General features: G+C 36.0%; 1 protein-coding gene across 2 annotated transcripts in view; it reads right to left on the bottom strand.

Annotated features, from left to right (window-relative positions):
* Tll1 (tolloid like 1) overlaps positions 1-19,580 on the bottom strand; it is a 196,027-nt gene that overhangs the window by 92,820 nt on the left and 83,627 nt on the right. For both annotated transcript variants that reach the window (XM_031339939.1, XM_031339940.1), the window contains exons 2-5: positions 15,592-15,702; positions 11,996-12,076; positions 9,942-10,094; positions 9,306-9,423 (exon numbers count right to left, since the gene is read on the bottom strand). In XM_031339939.1, coding sequence (XP_031195799.1) covers positions 9,306-9,423; positions 9,942-10,094; positions 11,996-12,076; positions 15,592-15,702 — 463 coding nt within the window. The remainder of the gene's footprint in view (positions 1-9,305; positions 9,424-9,941; positions 10,095-11,995; positions 12,077-15,591; positions 15,703-19,580) is intronic.

The following is a 19,580-nucleotide window of genomic DNA, read 5'->3' on the forward strand; positions in this document are numbered from 1 at the left end:
CAGTAACAGAAGTCTTTGGGGAAAGGCTTCTGGAGAAGAGTGATAATTAACAAATATTCTCTTTGCCCCTACATATATTTTACAAACAATACATACAATTCACACACAAGTACTTACCACGTGCTAAAATATAATTGCTTACATATTCAAAAATTATTTGATTTAGAAAAAGAATTACTTTTAGTAAAGTTTGGAGACTTAAATTAAATATTTGCTATTTTAAAGCAACAATAAGTAGACAGAAATATCTGATGATTATATAGCAATTAAACTACCCACTCTGAGTCATTCTAGCTGGTTATAGTCAGAGAACACAGCACTTTGCAAAAGGAATTCTGGGGCATAGAAAAGCTGTCTATTTATTTAATCCTAAAACACCCTTTTTGGCATAATTGAACCCAAAGCAATTTCCCATAATAAGATTGATTTCATAGTGGAAAGGAAAAACATATCTCACAGTGCCTATTAAATAGAGCTATTATTTTCAATAACTCTGGGAAATAAAAACGTGTGGTACTTTTATCCTTGACTAACTAAAGGTCTTAAGTACAGGAGATTCTAGGCATTAAGTTTCATTAAGTATATGCTTACAAAAATATCAGGCATGTGTTGACAAGGAGAAGTGATTCAAAAATATATGGCTTAATCAAAACACTGTCTTAGTTTCTGGCAAAATCAAGTTTGATGCTATTTTCTTCTACTTGATTCTTGACATTTCATTCTAATTTATTTTCCATTTTTACACTGTGATATATCAAAGGTCATTCTGACCTCTCGCAGATATAAAAAGGATTCATATATAAGAAATTTTTATTTTACCTCAAATTATAGAAAGTAATCTAAATCTCATGCTCCTGGCTTTTATTTAAAGTTACAGACCAAATCACCATAAAGTGTTCTCTATAGATTCACAATTTAGGGTTGTTTTTACTTTTAAAAAATACTTCTGATAATTTTATTTAATCACTGTATTGTCTTCATTATGATGACTTAATTTGGGGGCTAGAGAGATGACTCAGTGGTGAAGAGCACTGACTGCTCTTCCAAAGGTCCTGAGTTCAAATCCCAGCAACCACATGGTGGTTCACAACCATCCTGTAATGAGATCTGATGCCCTCTTCTGGGGTGTCTGAAGACAACTACAGTGTATTTACATATAATAAATAAAGATTTTTTTTTTTAAAAAAGATGATTCAATTCTTCAGCTGTTTTCTATTTTTAAAATGTCTCAGGACATAGAAGTTCAAGTGTCCCATTACACTATAAGATACATGACGGCAAGGGGCTCTACCTCTTCTATTCAGTGACATAGCACAAGAATCCAGAGTAATGTATTTGAGGCAGATACTACATATTAAAGAGCTTACTTAAATATCTAACCAACATCCTTAGTTTATCTACATCCATGATGAGTATCTCAATGAATATCGCCCAAGTTTCACTCTCAATAAAGATAACAATGAATAAATAAACCACCTCCCAATACACTGATTAGCTCATCTTGGTGAAAACTAATGGTAACCTTAATCTTCCTTCAGCTTTCTCAGTTCAAGTACAACCAGCAATCCTGAAGCCACCATTTTCCCCAGTAGTCAGTCCTGTAGTCAGGACTTTAAGCTATGCCCAGAACCTTTCTCATGGACTGCAATGTGAGTGCCCTTTTCTAAAGGCCTATCATTTGTCATGTGGAATGTTGGATGGCTCAACAAATTTTTCTCCATTTCTTTCTTACCTCACTATCACAGTGTGTTTCTTAACATCATGATAGTTTTTAAATATCATGTAATATTTTGCCATTATTTAGTAACTCTGTGGTAAATTGTGTCAATGCTCAAAAATACTCATTTCCCATCTCTGGCTGATGATTACAAGTGCCTGTTCCACTAATGCTGGGTTTGGTTAAACAGCTTGCTCTGGACAATATCACAGAAGCCAAAACTGTCATCTCTAGGGAAAACATTGAAGAGTCAACACATGGCTGACCATGTGGTTGCCATTTGGTCTGCCTGTAAGAAGAGCTATGCCCAGAATGAGGCATCTCCATGAGAGTATACATAGGATTTAGATGGTCATGTAAAAACCATTTCTTGCTCTAAGGGTCTGAGATAGAGGCATGTTAGATTTGATGGCATAGGTTCATGGAGCTGACAAAATCTGGCTGCTGAAATCCTAAATTATCTTCATAGCCATAAATATTAGCACATAAAGCTCATCCCTCACCACTATTCACGTTATCACTACCCTTTGTTATCACTGTCCTCTATTTTGCCTTAAACGTGAAGTAAACTCATGCCTGTCTTTTTCTGTCACAGCAGAAACTCCAACCTCTGAAATATTCCTATGGCTCTTTTCTATCCCCTTTTCAAGTCTTCTCATAAATTTGACCTTTAATCTTCTCAGTTTACCTGGTTTTTTTTTTTCTCCAAGAAAGTATTTTTCTGTTTTTTCTTTTTTTCTGTCTATTCTAGAATGTAAGTGTTTTAGGAGACAGGACTCCCACCTGTTCACTACCCCAGATCTAACCCACAGAACAGAGTCTCACAGATGTCACAGCCTCCATAAACACTGTGAGTCAGAAAGGAGAGATAAGGTGCCAGTGGCAAAGCAGGTCCAGAAAGGGATAAGGGGTTCTTTCTGACCTTCACTCCTCAGCCTGGCTCTCTAGTTTTTCCTTTGCACAAGTCAAGAATGTATTTAAAACCCCCAATAAATTAATTTTTATTAAATTAACTTGTCTCTGTTGTTTGCATACAAGAATCTTGGCTAGCAACATTTTATAAATAAAATTCTCTTGCAGAAAGAACACACTTTCTGTTCAATGTTATAATCCCCCCAAATAGTAATGAATGTGTCATAAAATGATATCTTGTTTCAAACAGACTAAATCCAAATTTTGAAACAAAACCTAAAATAATAGTTAAATTAAATTGGTACTTTTTTGAAAATAAAACATTAAAAAGTATTAGAACAATGTTGCTAAAGATGATAATAAAATAATAGAATAGAGACAAATAACATTAGCCTAAAGTAATAAATTTGATGACCTAAATCTATCATAAAAACAAATCAAATAATTTTCACTAAAATATGTTACATTTTATTGTTAATTTTCCTGTAATAATTACTACTATTGTTAACAGTTATTCATTGAAAATATTACTTTTTCATCTTAATTTTTTTAAACAGGGAGGGAAGATTAATGTGTAAATCCTATTGAAAAAGATAACATGTATTTACAATTTTTATAGAAACATATATACTGACATACATTTGTACATAGTTATAACCTAAAATCATGAGACTCCCTGCAGCTAAATGATAAAATAATCTGGCTAATGTCTTTTAATATTTATTTATTATTTTATTTTTTATTGTTTTATTTCATTTCATTTTCTCCTCAGCATCAGTTGACATGAAACAAAACTTCCTTAGCAATATAAGACAAAAAAAATATAAAGTTCTACAACAGTGTTTTGCAACCTCCCTAATGCTGGAAACCTTTAACATAATTTCTTATGGTGTGGTGACTCCCAACCATAAAATTATTTTCTTTTCCACTGTTATGAATTGTAACATATATATCTGATGTGCAGGGCATCAGATATGTGTCTTCCACATGAGTTGTCAAGGTTAAGAATCACTATTCTACAGCAATATGAACTAACTAGTACCCTCAGAGCTCCCAGGGTCTCAACCACCAACCAAGGACTGCACATGGTGGGTCTGATTGTTCTGGCAGCGTGTGTATAGTAGAGGATTGCAAATTCGATCATGAATAGGAGGAGAGGACCTCGGCCCTGTGAAGGTTCTGTGCCCCAGTGTAGGGGAATGCCAGGGCCAATAAGTGGGAGAGGGTGAGGTGGCAGGCATGGGGAGGGGGGAGGCAACAGGGGTTTGTTCTTGTTGTTTTTATTTGGTTGGTTGGTTGGTTTTTGGAGGGGAAACTGGGAAAGGAGAAATTTATATGTAAATAAAGAAAATATCTAAAAATAAATAAATAAATAAATAAACAAACAAGAATCACTGTTCTAAAAGTTACTGAAAGTTTCATCCATATTCTATAGTTGTCCCTGTGAGTGTGAAGTCTCATCACCCATAGCATACTCAGAATTGACTATACCTCTAGCTCCAAAGGATCCAATGCCCTCTTTTGGCTTCTGCAGGTACCAGGAACACACATGGTACAAACATAGATACAGGTAAAATATCAATACCCATAAAATAAACATGCTATAGGAATGTTACATTCTATAGAGTTACAGAATATGTAATTAAATGCTATATATCTAATGCCTCAATGCTTCAGATGTAAAATATCTAACACTGAACTCCAGAACGGGTGGTGAATGTTTAACTTGCTATTTTCTAGCAATACCAATTCCAAGACCTTTCCAACTCCAGATTAATTTTGATACTTATATGTAGCATTGTAGCAACAAAAATGATAACATAACTCTACTATTAGCTCTGGGTAAAATTTAAAATAATTAAAGTAGTAAGAAGCCATTGAATTATTTCTGTTGCAAAGTGTCATTTCTATTACTGAAAAAAACAATATAAGGTAAATGACAAAATGCAAAATGGTATTCCCAAATCACCAAAATGCAACATTAACACTATAATATTTGACAAATATATTTATGGATAACAGTTAAAAATACGGTTTTCCTACAAGTTACACATGGACTAAAATAGGGATGAGTAAATATATACATATATGTATATAATAATAATGAAAAAGAAGCTATGAACTTGAAGGCATGTGAGAAAGGATATATGGGAGGCTTTGGAGGGAGGAAATGAAAGGGGAAAATGTAATTAAATTACAATCTTAAAAATAAAACAACTTTATATGTAAAAACTCTAAATTTTAGGAGTGCAGGTGAGTTTTAACTATCTGGGGGTAAGTTACAACACTTTAAATTATTTTTATGTAACCAATAAATTATTACATTGTTTTGCTGTTTACGAAATTCATGAAACTGAAGTAATGTTGAAAGTTTCTATACTTTCATGAATACCTACATGTAAAACTGCATGGGGAGGGCCATGAGGGACACAAAGGTATGGTGTGTATACTCATCTTCCACAAAGATTGACACATGAGCAAACTGAAGTGAGAGGTGTCTGTGACTCTCATGGATGGAGCACACTCTCACTGTGAGTATCTCAAAAACAAAGCCGGGGTCACAGTACCACCAAAGAAATAGTAACAATGTTGCACTTTATTTCACGTAAAGATCATTTGTTACTTTGTTTATTCAACTTTATTTCCATGTTTGCTAATTTCGTGCTGTTAGGAGTCAAACACAGGGCCTTGAGCATGCAAGGCAAGTAGTTTGCAACTGAGAGACATTACCAGCTCTGAATTTTTTTTTTTTTTGAGACAGGGTTTCTCTGTATAGCCCTGGCTGTCCTGGACCTCACTCTGTAGACCAGGCTGGCCTTGAACTCAGAAATTTGCCTGCCCCTGCCACCCAAGTGCTGGGATTAAAGGTGTGCGCCACCACCGCCTGGCTCCAGCTCTGAATTTTTAAATGACAAATAGTGATGACTCTGGACATCTGAGGGACCAATATGTTTCCACGCATGTGTTACTGCCCAGTTCTAGAACAGAACCTTAAGTAAAATGGAAGCATGACCTAGACTGAACTCATTTGTCCAAACTTCTCCTGTGAAATCTTTACAAGGATCATCTTCAGTCATCTGCCCATCCCTCCTCTTTCAATTGAAACTAATGTTCATACTTTATATTTTGATAATGTTTCCTTCTCCCTCAGTTCCTGTCACACGTTCTTTCTCTTTCTTCAAAACAGAAAAAAGCAAAATCAACAGCAAAGAAACACAAAAACTATAAAAACGAATAAACAAAATAAACAAGACCAATAAGACAGAAAAAAAAAAATCCCAAACAATCAGAGACAAAAAGTCTACAAAGATATCCTTGAATTCATTTTGTAGGATGGCAAGTAGATACAGGCTCCCACCCTTAACCATGAAGCTATCTGCAATGGATACTCATTGGCAGAGGAAAACTAAGCTGTCTTTACTGGAGCCCCAGTGCATTTGTTAACTACATCGCAGGATAGACCCCAGGGCCAGGAGTCCTTCCTTGTCCATTTATACACTTTGCCTTTTCCATTCATCACTGTCTACTTTGACAAAGGAATGGATTGTCTCCTGTTGAGAAATGCCACTTTGCACATTGTTCAATCTCTTTTCTTCACTTGCATTCAAAACACACCATCCACCTCATTGAGTCATTGAAAAACAGAAGATGAATGAGATGGAAAAGACATTGAACAGGGAAAACTGGTGTGGGTGAATGGAAAGCAAATGGGGAAATGCTAAAGAGAAGAGAAAATGAGTATAATTATCAGGGAGAAACAAAAATATAGCTATGTTTTACAAAATCTAAAAGTGGGAGAGAGGAAAGATGTTTTGATCCAAATATATTATGTATTGAGAAATATATAAACAGGGTTGTAATTGTTAATTATATAATCAATTAATCACATAATCAGAAGGAAGCTTGGAGATCTGGATGTTTAAAATATTAAACAGATATAAGAACTAGAAAGTAGTTCAAAGGTGACTGAAAATTACTCAGCCATAATTAGGGTAATTTGAAGAAAATATTGTTTAATTATTGAACAATGAATAATATTCTATAGCACTATCCAAAAATATTTGGAGTTTTCAAGTGCCATTCAGGTCAGGCAAGAACTGAAATCCATTATATTTTAAAGTTAAATCATGTAGAAAAAACTATGGGGAAAGTGAACATAATGTGGTGAGGCCACTCCCACGTTCCCACACAGAGATTATGTATGCTGGTGAGACAGAGATTATGTGTGCTGGTGAGGCCACTCCCATGTTCCCACACAGAGATTATGTATGCTGGTGAGGCCACTCCCAGGTTCCCCACACAGAGATTATGTGTGCTGGTGAGGCCACTCCCACGTTCCCACACAGAGATTATGTGTGCTTCCCTTAAGGAGGAAACAGGGCATGGTTATAAGGCAAAATGTATCATCTCCAAAAGAATTCAGTAACCATTTTAATTTCTATATGTGAACACAGACGACTTAGGTAATTGGGGCAGTTAGATCAGTTCTCATGTCTAAAAGATTTTCACATAATAAGTTCAAAAGAAATGAAATAACAATATTATAAAATCAGCATTGTTGGTTGACTGCTTACCTTTAGCACATATTTCTAATGAGAGAGAGAGAAAGAGAGAGGGAGAGAGAGAAAAGGAGTGTGATGTAAATTAATTCCAAGTACAGCAAAGAAGTTTGAAGGTTTCCTTAAGAGGACTTTTCAATTGCTTTTAATTATGTGTATGGTGTTGTGTGAACATGAGTACAGGTGTTCAGAGAGGCCCCCTGAAACTGGAGTTACAGGTACTTGCAGGTAGCCCTGATGTGTGTGCTAGGAACCAAACTCGGGTCCTCGAGAAGAGCAGTGACTTCCCTGAACCAGTGAGCCATCTCTGTGGCCCAAATAAAAGGACTTTGAATAAGTTTGGGCAGCTGCTACAACTGTAGCTTGTAATATGTGATTTGGGGAGAGATATGAAAGGAGAAACAGCTTATGTGGACATTACTCTAAGTTTCTGATGTTTTTTGAGGAAGCTGTAAGTCTTTCAGGTCAGACTTATATGAAAATGTTCTTGGGTATAAATGAATATTCACTTCTAAAGTACAGAGTCGCTGGGCAGTGGTGGCGCACGCCTTTAATCCCAGCACTTAGGAAGCAGAGGCAGGCAGATTTCTGAGTTCGAGGCCAGCCTGGTCTACAGAGTGAGTTCCAGGACAGCCAGAGCTACACAGAGAAACCTTGTCTTGAACTCCCCCTCCCCCCAAAAAAGTGCAGGGTCCTAAAGTAGAGAGTCACAGTCTTTCTTTCAAATAAATTTAGAAACCACACTCAAATGGCTTAATAGCAACTACAGCTATTGGCAGTCTGCTGTAGAAGTATCTACTGAAACACAATCTCAGTATTGAAAGAATCTTTTTTTCATTGAAAAATGTTTGCATTTATTACTCATTGTGTGGCAGTGGTAGTACACATGACTCAGTGAGTGTGTAGAAATATGAAGACAGCTAGTGGGAGTCTATTCTCTGTTTACACCGTGTGAATTTTGTAGATCACTTAGGCAATCAGATCTGTTTGCAAGCACGTTTACTCTCTGGGATACCTTGCCAACTTCCTAAAATTATTATCTATTCTAGTATAATCTTTTGTTTACTCTAATATGTGCATATAAATTGATATTATTTTTCTCCTACCCCCATAACTCCTCCTGAATCACCACACATTTCTCTTTAAATGCCAAAACTTCTTTTTTAATTTTCCTAAAATTATTTTTAAGAAAATAGCTGCTGTCTTTTAAGCACATTTGGAAAACACAGTTGTAGGAGGAAACATCAAAGAATCTTAAAATCTTGTGTGAACAAGTGTGTTTGGAAGACAGTTCTCGTGACCGCAACTTGATGAATTAAGGCAGGAGAGCAGGGAGTTGGCCCTAAAGATCTGAGATGCTATAGAGGAGAACCTGACTACCAACAATAGGAGAGCAGAGTCCAGATAACATGGTGGGTAACTACTAGAAAACAGACTACTTAGACTTCCCAGGGAGGCTGGATACACAGACAGTGATGCTTCTAAATACAGACAGGCAAGCCCTAGAAAAACTGCTAGAGCCAGAGAAACAACCTGTAGAGGGAGGTATTGATTTCCTAATTGGTTCTTGATTGTGTCAATAAAGGAAGCAGCAGCCAATTGTTGGGCAAATGGAAAAAGGTGGGACTGCCAGGTCTCAGGAAAGGCATAAGAAGTATGAGACAGGGCTGGTGGTGGTGCGGAGAAAGTGGCAGACAAGTAGGGTCTCAGGGCACCTATAGATTGTAGCTTCTGCTGTAGGAGGAGGCAAAGGAGGATGGGGGCAGGATATTCCTAGCAGAGGCCAGGGAGAATGGGGCAGGATAGTCTTCGCCCAGGCATTGAGTTATCTGGCTATTTTTAAAAATACTAAAGCTGTCTGGTGTTTTCTATCTGTGGTGACTAAGGTGGGCAGGAGAAAGGGCACAGCCTGTCTGGTCCTTGGCTGCTCGGCAGAGAGGTTGAGGGAGCTAGGGACACAAAGCTCAGTGATCATAAGATACATTTTTCTGAATGGAGAAACACATTTTTCTCGTGCAAAACGCAGATTCTTTTCTGGCCCAAGTACAATGTCAACAGGAAGAACCGTATCCTGCCTACAGGCTTTCCCCCTTTCAGTCTTCAATAGTGACACTTACCCACAAGGCCTGTAGGTGAACACAATGTAACTTTCTTCATCACTTCTCTCAGTGAAAGTCACGCAGGTGTGCTTTTCCCAGTGCCGCATGGCCTGCTTGAACATGGCTCTCTGGCTGCCTGGAAGAATTCATAACTTTAGGAAAACAGTGTGGGCTTGTAAGGAGGTGGGCTTTGTGCTGGCTCCCCCATCCTGGCTGGCAGTTCAAGATGACAAGGAGCACTGACATCAACCAAGTCTGATTCACAGCACCACGAACAAGTCATTGTGTTGCATCCACACTCATTTTATAATCCAAGGGTTAAGGCCCCCTAGTGCTACAAATATGTGAGGACAAGACTCTGGGAATGGGGTATGCATTCTTCTTCTTAGTAAAAAGAAGCTGCCCTTCTGCGTCAAGTTGGAAACCCATTTTTAAAACCCAGAGCAATACTTACGAGTCTAAAATGCAAGACTAAGTAGATTTTGATTCAAGTTCGGAGATGATTAAAATTAGCAATCCCAAGTTTATTGAGCCCTTTTTTTCAGGGTTGATTGTAGAGTATATTTTCTACAGTAATACTCTATAAGAACATATAACTTGTATAATAGAATTTCTCTTTTAGAAAAACACACACACTCACTGGGAATGCCTTACCAGTAAAGTTTCCTCCTATGACATAAGGAATGACACCCCCAGGCCATATCCTTTCCGTTCTTGACGTAGCAGCCCTGGGAACTCGATTTTTCTCACTTGGCTCTGACAATTTTGGAGGCGCTTTTCCCTTCGTGGTGTTATTTTGTTCCAAGCCTGCAGTGACATTTAAACCACTCTGTTAAACAGAAGTCCTCAGTCCTCTTAAAGTCCTCTTAAAGGAGAAAAGTTAAATGTCTCATATATGTATTTGTATAAATATGCATGAACTACATTAAAGGAAAATGTCAGTCATTTTACATACTTATTAAATACATACTAATATTTAAGTATTCCATGCCTCAATATCATTTCTTAATGCCCTATGGATGAGTCATGATGAATTTCTACATTGTAGGGGACAAAAGTCTAGAAGAGTCTAATGTCATAGAAAAACAGTCTTATGCTGACTGTCTTATCAGCCCATGAGCCATTCATCACAACTGATAAAATATCACTTTCAAGATTATTTCTTTAAGTCATTCTGGCCAAGTACTTAATCATTGCAATCAAAGTTGCTATTCCAATAGTACAGTCTAAAGCTATGAACATTACATCATATACATATTAAGAAAAATTCGGTGCTGATCATTGAGACAATAGGCTGTCTGTCACCTTCTCTATCCCCTGGGTGAGAATCCAGCTATCAGCCTGACCCAAAGGCTGCTACAACATTGAAACAAAAAACGTTGCCTATTTAGAGTAAACTCCAAGTCAAGGGTCTTCTTTTCTTTGCCATTTTTAGATTTTGTATTGCTGAGTTTGCTTTTCACAAATGTTCAAGAGTATTCTTTCATTCATCAATCAGTGTCATTGTGATATCCCTCACTACTAAGTGTTGTGTTGTGACAAATACTGAACATAGGCTTCTAGGACAAAGTGTTGAATGTGTCTATCTCCTCAGTGGCCTTGAGCAAATGCATTAGAGAAGTTACTTCTCGAAAACAAACTCTTTGGTCATTGAATTATTAACCTATCAACTGCAGGTGTGTTAGGGCAAGAATCACAAATAAAGGACTTTGCAAAAAGTTTTCAGAAAATAAAAATAGTAATAAATTCAATATTATGAGTATGGACTGATTATGAAACCACAAAAAGTTTTTATGAAATATATGCATGCAGACACAAACATGTTACTATTACTTGGTATTTTGGTTGTTTTTAAATTTATTAATTTTCATGTATATGGGTGCTTTGCCTGCATGTATGTCTGCATACTACATTTCTACCCAATACCTACAGAAGCCAAAAGAGAGCAACAGGTACCCTGGGACCAAAGTTAGAGCTGCAAGCTGTAATGCTGGTGCTAAGAATCAAACCAAGGTCCTCTGGATGAGCGTCTAGTGCTCTTAACCACAGAACCTGGGCTTTTATTCGATTTTTACTTTAATTATGGTCTGTTTTGGCTGTGGTGTCGGTTTGGGGTTTTGTCTTGGTTAAATGTTTTCTCTCTGTTTGTTTGTTTTGAGGTAGGGTCTCTTGTATTCCTGACAGTCACACTGTAGCTCAGACCACCTCTAGTTTATGGCAATATACCTTACCCAATATCCAAAGTGCTACTGATTATAAGCATGAAGCACCATGCTGGGTTCAACTGTTTTCTAAACTGAAATAGCTTTTCTCAAGTTAATGAAAGTGGCTTTTATTTAAAAACAAATACTCCCATGGCTTTTTTTTTTTGCATTTGATAAAAATTGATGCAGATTCATAGCCTATAGAAATATTTTTGTATAAAATTTAATCAACTGGAAATAAATGTCAATAGTAAACTAAATAAATCATTTTATATAAGGAAAACCTTAAACTAAAATAACATTTCAGTTTTCTACAACTTGAACTCTAAAATCTGTGCATGAAATACCAATTAACAAAACACAAATGAAGAAGGGACTCTCTCAGCATATCCTTCACCTACTTCACAGAACAGTGGCACACTGATCTTAATTAACTGAATTTCTATGGGTATCATATTCACTGTACAGGAAGTCAAGTGTCTGCAACTTTAACCATTGTTATACCAGAGCCAATCCTTCTGATCCTCTCTAGCAGTTGGTAGAGTGCCCCTCGTTTCTTTGGCATGCCATGGTCTCCAAAGCCACCTAAAGAATAAAAATACATATATATTAAGCCTAATATAATCACTTGTTCTTGCAAATAAACAATATTAATACTGCTGATTTCACCTTGGTGAAGTTTTATGTGGAATTATTGTATTAGAAATTAATATCCATGAATCTGTATGGAGGGTAAAGTTTGCACAGGAACACATGTTAATAACTAAAAATAAGGGGCAGGAAAACCTCAAGAAGCAACTTAAATGACTTTATGTGGGCATGGTAAAAAATGAGTTATTGATAATCTGAAACATCCTTCTTCTCTGTGACCTCAACACCACCTGTTGCCTCATAACCATGTTATTCCTAATGACAGGAAGTCACAGAGCCTGGTTGATTGCTTCCCAGAGATTCTATGTAAACTGAGTCTGTTCAGATGTCTTGCCAGTAAGTAAAAGCCAAAACACTGGAAGGGCAAGCTTGCAGGCTGAGTTTTGTTCCGAAATATTAGTTCAAATTTATAATATATTAACCACCATTTTGAAAGTTATTTTCTTTCTCTAAATTATATAATGAAAAAGAAGTCACACAGTGGATATGCCAGTGGAGGTTTATCTGCAAAATGTGATTTGCAAGATCTTAAAAAAAAAATTAAAAAGCATAAAGGATGTTTTAGAATCTAAGAAAAAAAGGAGAGGAATAAAGAAATCTAGCCTCCTAAACAGAAATCAAATATCCTAATAAGGCAAACTAGTAGAAGTATGGGCTAGTGGCCTGCCTAATTGTCTGCATTACATGGTCTCATTTATGCTGTGCATCTTGAGAAAAATTTTTGAAATTTTTCCATCAGACATTTCAGAAAGATGAGGTCATACTAAAATGTACTAATTCCTAACTAGCTACTTAAAGTCCTTTTAAAGTGTGGGCTGAACATGTTTGAAATGACCATTATATGAAAACTTTATTTATATTAAGTAGGGCTGAAATGCATGTGTAACTAGATCTTTAAAGGTCTTCTTGTGAAAAACAAAGAAATGTTTTGGCCAGTATCTAGTTCTAAGGATAAAAATAGAATTGAAAGGCAGTGTTCTAAGCCGATGAAAGGTAGTCATGTTTAGAAGAATATTTTAGCAATTTTGAATAATTTTTAGAAAAAAATTAAATAAAACAACACAGGTAGTTCATCAAGCTTTAAAAACTGTCACTTGTTCTACAGTACAATAGGAATACACAAATTAATAATTTATTTATAAGAGTTTATTTATTTGTAAATATAACTTATATATTTTGAAATTACAAGAGAAAAATAAGGACTCTGTATAAACAAATTAACAGGAAAGGAAAAAAACAGAGAAAAATCATAAAATGCCAGACACTTAAATTATTTGAAACTCACCCAGAGAGTGAGAGTTATAAGCTTTTCTGATCTGTGTGCTTTTCAACCATGTATTTATAGTGTTTTCATTATCAAAACTATCTTTTCTATACTATATATTTTAAAAGGTGCTATTTTCCCTCCAACTGTGTTTTCTCAGAGCCTAAACTTAAATGCAACAACATTAAATTATAGTGGGTTTTGGTTTTGTTTTGTTTGTTTGTTTGTTTGTTTGTTTGTAATCATAGATAATCAATGGTTCTAAAATACTGTGGGAAGTGAGGTGGAAACAATGATGTAGATCACACTTACAGTAAAGACAGCATTAATAGAAATTCAAAATGCAGTTTAACAAGCACGGGGGTTTGCTGAGTAGTTTCAGGTTTAGTTTTTTGTGTTTTGGTTTTTTGTTTTGTTTTGTTTTGTTAGTTTTTGGGTTTTGGTTTTTTGTTGTTGTTGTTGTTTTTGTTTTATTTTGTTTTGTTGGTTTTTTGTTTTGTTTTTTTTGGTTTTTTTTGAGGGTATTTTGTCCAAAATAAACTGTCCTGTAAACATTGCATAATGAAGCATACTGAAGGTGAAGGTGCTGTCTAAATTCTACCCAAAGTCAAGCAGAGAGGGCAAGGGAGGAGCGGCCACCAGGACTAAGTGCCTGGGAAAGGGTCCCTTTGTCATGCATAGGAAACCTGCACCTTTATGTGTGTGTGTGAGGGAGTTTAGAGAAAATTGATGCCTTTGAAATTCTGAGTTCCCAGAGCAAATTCTGTGGCCCTTAGCTTTTCAGCACTTCAAATGAACAGTACAGCAGATGTACATATGCCAATCAAAGATAGTTTTCAAGATATTCTAGCATATGTATTTATATATATTAAAATATTATCTATATATTAACATTTGTTTATGTACATACACTAGTCTAGGCTTCAGGAAAGATTGTCACTAAATAACAAAGAACAAAGCATATAAATTTTTAGTGAATTCCTTCAGCATTCCTCATGACAAAGACATTTCTTAGCTGTTACAATGGTATTTCAATTACATGGGTCAATACCCTTATTTTAGAAACTGCTTGCTAAGACACATAATACTGAAATGTGATATTTCATTTTATACATATTTTCTGTAATTAATTTTAAAATGTCTTCACACATGTGCATATGTACATCTATAAACACACACACATACACACACACACATACAAACACGGCAAGCTGTTCACATCTGCTCCATTTAGGAATTATACCACTGACATTCTTTGCATTATCATACAACTTTTCCATAGGTTTGAAATTTGCTGAAATAAAAAGGGTTACTAAAATAAATGAGTTAGATAAAGAAATATTGGTGCACAGTAAAGAGCCTTCACACTATGACAGACTTATCTGATTCATAGCAGAGAGGAATTGAATACATATTTAATATTACACAGGATAAGAAAAGAAAAAATAGGAAAGGGAAGAGTTAGATAAGATAAAAATGCATGACATCAAATAAAGTTCAATGCCTGGTGTACAGCATATGATCATACCAGCATTTGAGAGGTGAAGACAAGAAGGTAGGAAGTTTGAGGCTAGCTTAAGTTATATAAGCAAATTTGAAGCTAGCCTGGGCTGTATGAGACACTTTTATAATAAATAGTATATTTATATAAGAATGAATATTTATTATCTATAAATATTTATATAACAAGCATACTTATATAAATGTAAGTATATTTAATTCATATGTATATATTTATATAAATAAGTATTCATATATAAGTATAATATTAATAGATCTTATACTAAATAGTATGTGTCAGATAAAACTAAACAATAAAATTCTACCCTTTTAGTCTTCTAGTCCCCTTCAAAAGAAAAATTTTACTAAGCAAGTATAAAAAAATATTTAAACTTTAAAAGGTAATATTTTAAATCCCTGGGTTTTTATATAGGCATACTTCAAAAGTGTTCAAAACAACTAAGATTGAAATCAGCTCAAGGTTTTTCGTAAAAGTCCTTGTTTCCCAGCCAAGCATGGAGCAGTGACAAAATGGCCATTAAATAAAACTGTGATTGAAACCTAAACTTTAGGCTTATGTCCGTGGACAAAGTCAAACTTGATGTGGGGTTCTAAATCTACCCGCAGAATTTCTGTTGTATTTTCTCCAAAAGTATTACAATTGTATTCAAATAATTATCCATACCTGTGATATGTCCAAGTTTTCCAAAGGGGCTCTGAGTCAGGTCAATTGTCCTGTCTATGTGGAAGATATTTAAGTCTTCATCATCTAAGGCGATGTCACCCCAAAACACAGCTAAAGCCAAGAAGGGGAATTAAAATGTAAAAACTTTTGGAATAGAATCAATGCAAATCAAATTACTAATAACACATTATAAATGGGCAGGGGCACTGGCTTGAGGTTATAAGCACACACTGCTCTTGCAGAGGATCTGCATTCACTTCCAGCACCTACCTCGGGGACCACAAGAGCACCTGCAATGCCAGCTGCAAGGCCACTGCACTCAGGCACAACTGCTACCCCCCCACACCCACACGCATATGAACATAATTAAAAATGAAACTTTCTTTTTTTAAGAGCACATGTTTAAGATAATCTTACCTGGATCAATTAGATTTCTCACAGTTCAAATTCATGCTCCCACCCAAAACACTGGCATTTTTACAGAAAGGAAAAATCATTTTGTTTGAATGGGCTAGTCTACGGGGTGTTGTAAGCGAGGAGAAGCTGGTACTGTCAAAGAATCTGAAACCTGGGGAAGATCTGACATGAATGTCCTGTGGGTGCCTGTGGCCCTGCGCAAGTCTTCACCAACGGGTGGAAGCAGTCACCAGGAAACCACACACTGTCAGGATGCAATTCAGCGAGATGCACACCAAACTAGGAAGGCTGTGCGAGGCCAGCCACTCACTCAGCAAGCTGTGTGTGTTGCTGAGGTATATGCTTAATGAGTGACCTGCCTCAATGAAGAAAACTAAGTTTTAAGTCAGTTTTGTCAGGTAATGTATTTAGGCAATCACTAGGTGCAATGCTCATCTTTAATGACTGATAAGACATGGTTTAGCATTTTAGGGACCTCAGAATCCTTCCATAACCCAAAACAAACAGGTTCTACCCAGGGCTTTATGCTACTTGAAAAAGCAAAGATCTACAGACCATCGTGAGATTAAAATAGTATGTGAATTTATCACTTAAGATGGTAAATAAGAACATACTAATGAAATCTCTGCCTTGGTCAAATCCAAACTAAGCCTACTGAGTACTTTGTAGCAAACGAGGTCACAGTAAACTGACTTCAGAGAGTTAGACAGAGGAAATAAATTTATGATGATAGAGCAAACTCTGAGAAATGCCTAGAATTTCCAAGATTATTTTTCTTTGTTTTTTAACTTTCTTTTTAATACTAGTTCACAAATATCCTTTTTGTTTAAATTAAATTCAGATGTTCTTCTGTAAAACAAGAAAAGTGAAAATAAAGGGAAGATTTAAGAAGTAATTGAAACTATCCTTTTCAATTTTCTATCATTTCTTGGATTATAATTTTTACCTTTATGAATTTTAGCACTATAAAGTACTAGTTTTTAGGAAAGTATTGAGCTTAATAAATTTAAACTCTAGTCTTAAAGGTCATGAACTGTTTGGGCTTTCATCAAAGGCTAGCCATATTTTATAATTAATTTAATTGCCTGACAAATTTGGGTCCTCCACACAAAACTGACAGGAGATAAGAAGGGTCAGATTGATGTCAAATCAAGACAGGAAGAAAATAGAAGGTGGTTCAAGGTACGTTATTGGTTCAGAGTATGGAAAATTCTTTCTTAAGAATTCAAACTTCAAATTCCCTCTCAACAGTTCTCTCCTACCCTGTCACCATGGCTGAATTCTGTCACTAGAATGTCAATCTAATCGGTGTAGAGAGAGGCTTACTGTCACTTATGATCATGAAAACAAAGTCACAGAGAAAGAACACAGGATATAACACTGAAAGCCTTGGTGCCTCAAATTAAATCCAGACTCTAAAACTGAATCTCGCTTCATACACATAATGCAGAAAAGACAGCAGCTGCCATGCCCCTAAAGCCACTCGTCCCATGACAGAGAAAATCTACCTTAGTTTATTATTTTTTTTTCAGTCACAATGAAAGAATCAGTATTAGTTTTCATTAAAATAGATTTCACATTCAAGGATTTCAGGTATGTTCAAGATTGCTACTTTTGAAAACACGATTATTATGTGTATATTTTTGAGTAATAGGTGTGACCACAAGCAGACAGAGTCAGTCCACCTCTCCTTCAATGCTGTAGTCTTATGGATACCTGGAGAGCCTAAATCAGGGATTCTCTAACTTTGCTCAACAATCAGAGGATCTGCTTAAAACAAAAGGCCAGGATTTACTGTGTCTAGAAACGAACCTCGGCTCTCTGCATTTAATAAACTCCCAGTCACAGAGAATGCTCATCACTGTGATCATCTTTAGTATTACTCATTTTTATTTCTGTAAGAATAAATATTCAGAGTGCCTGACTAGAAGCCCAAAGCACTGTGCCTATTGAAGTATTGGCATTTCAGAGTAGAACTGTAGTTAAAATGTAGTAAAACTCCAATCTATAGATTTTCAGTAGAGTGTGTTTTAGAGTTTTATTTTCTTATATAACATTTCATATGAGGTAGGCACAAATGCCCTGATGTACCTGTGTACACCAAACACAGTCAACAAGGCCCAAAAAGACAGTTACAAAAGAGAAACAATTATGTCTGGAGAAACAGGAGAAGAAGAGAAGCATAAAGAGGAGGAGGTGGTGAAGGAGAAAGGGGAGAACAAGAAAAGAAAGAGGAAGAGGAGGAGGAGGAGCATGAGGGGCCATGCCAGATGATAATTAACTAGAGTCAAAACCATTCTGGAGAATATATACCCATTCTATTTATACTTTGTTCTAACTCGTAGCTTCAGATGCAGCTTTAGCAAACAGTCCTAGTTGCTTCATAAACTGAGTGGTCAAGGAAAAATCTTAGTATTTCCTTGAAAGTCATGAGGGATAAAGCCAACTCACTTATGCGCTGTCAGGATGCATATTAAACCAAACACATCTTCAAATGCATACTAACAACAACAACACACACAGCACAATACAACACACACACAATGATGCACACTTTACATTTAAAATGCCCCATTTCTTATATTGCATACAATTTTGGGTTTTCTCATGGTATCTCTAGTTATATCTAAGTATTGTTTTCTGTATGATAAACTATTCTGTGCAAGCCTTGGTCCATCAAGCTAGAGAGTGACAGTTTGTACTGTCTATTTAGCTTCTACACAGAATCTGTTATAGATTTGATGTTTGGTGGCAAAGAAATACATGAGCTTCTAGATTCTACTTTGGAAACTTTTTTTTTTCCTTTTCTTTATTTTAACCATGTGATCTTGATTTTACAACAATGAAGATTGAAGAGCAAAAGTATCAATTCTACTTAGTACAGTGATTTGACGTTGATGAGATTAGCACTGAAAGGAACCTGGGAAGCTGATCTACAGGATGACAATATGGAGTAAGCACCCAAATGGGATTACAGAATTTCCTCTCCATCTGTAATTCTGTTGGGATTCCTGTGACCCAAAGGAAGCTGGAGCTAACTGGTGAGCTAAATGTTAAAAGGCAATTGTGAAACTACATGCAAAATCACTAGGTTTCATGTTTCACCTAAAGGTCACTTGTCTTCAATGCGCAACAAAATTGGTGATGGCGAGAGACCAAGTCGCTTGCAGTGATTCTGCTGTGGTACATGGAATAAATGTACTAAAATAATGTATGGCAAGACTATACAATCTAAAACATGACTCTCCACGTATTCTCTGTAAGGCGTCTTGAGCCACACAACATAAATTATAGAACTAACAAAATGTTTAATTACACATTATTAAATAAGAGATCATTGAGGTGGTTTGTGAAGGCTCCTACCACCATACCTGATACCCTGAGGTTAATCCTCAGAGCTTGCATGGTGGAAGGAGAAAATTAATCTACTCCTTCAGACTATATTTTGACCTCTCTGTGAATACTTTGGGAATCTCATGTATAAACACACACACACACACACACACCACATAATTCCCATGCACATACATACACACATTTGGGAAGAGGGGTTTTCAGGGAGAGGGGCTTTC

This window comes from Mastomys coucha, unplaced genomic scaffold (assembly GCF_008632895.1).
Source record: "Mastomys coucha isolate ucsf_1 unplaced genomic scaffold, UCSF_Mcou_1 pScaffold22, whole genome shotgun sequence".
In the NCBI taxonomy this organism is placed as follows: Eukaryota; Metazoa; Chordata; class Mammalia; order Rodentia; family Muridae; genus Mastomys; species Mastomys coucha.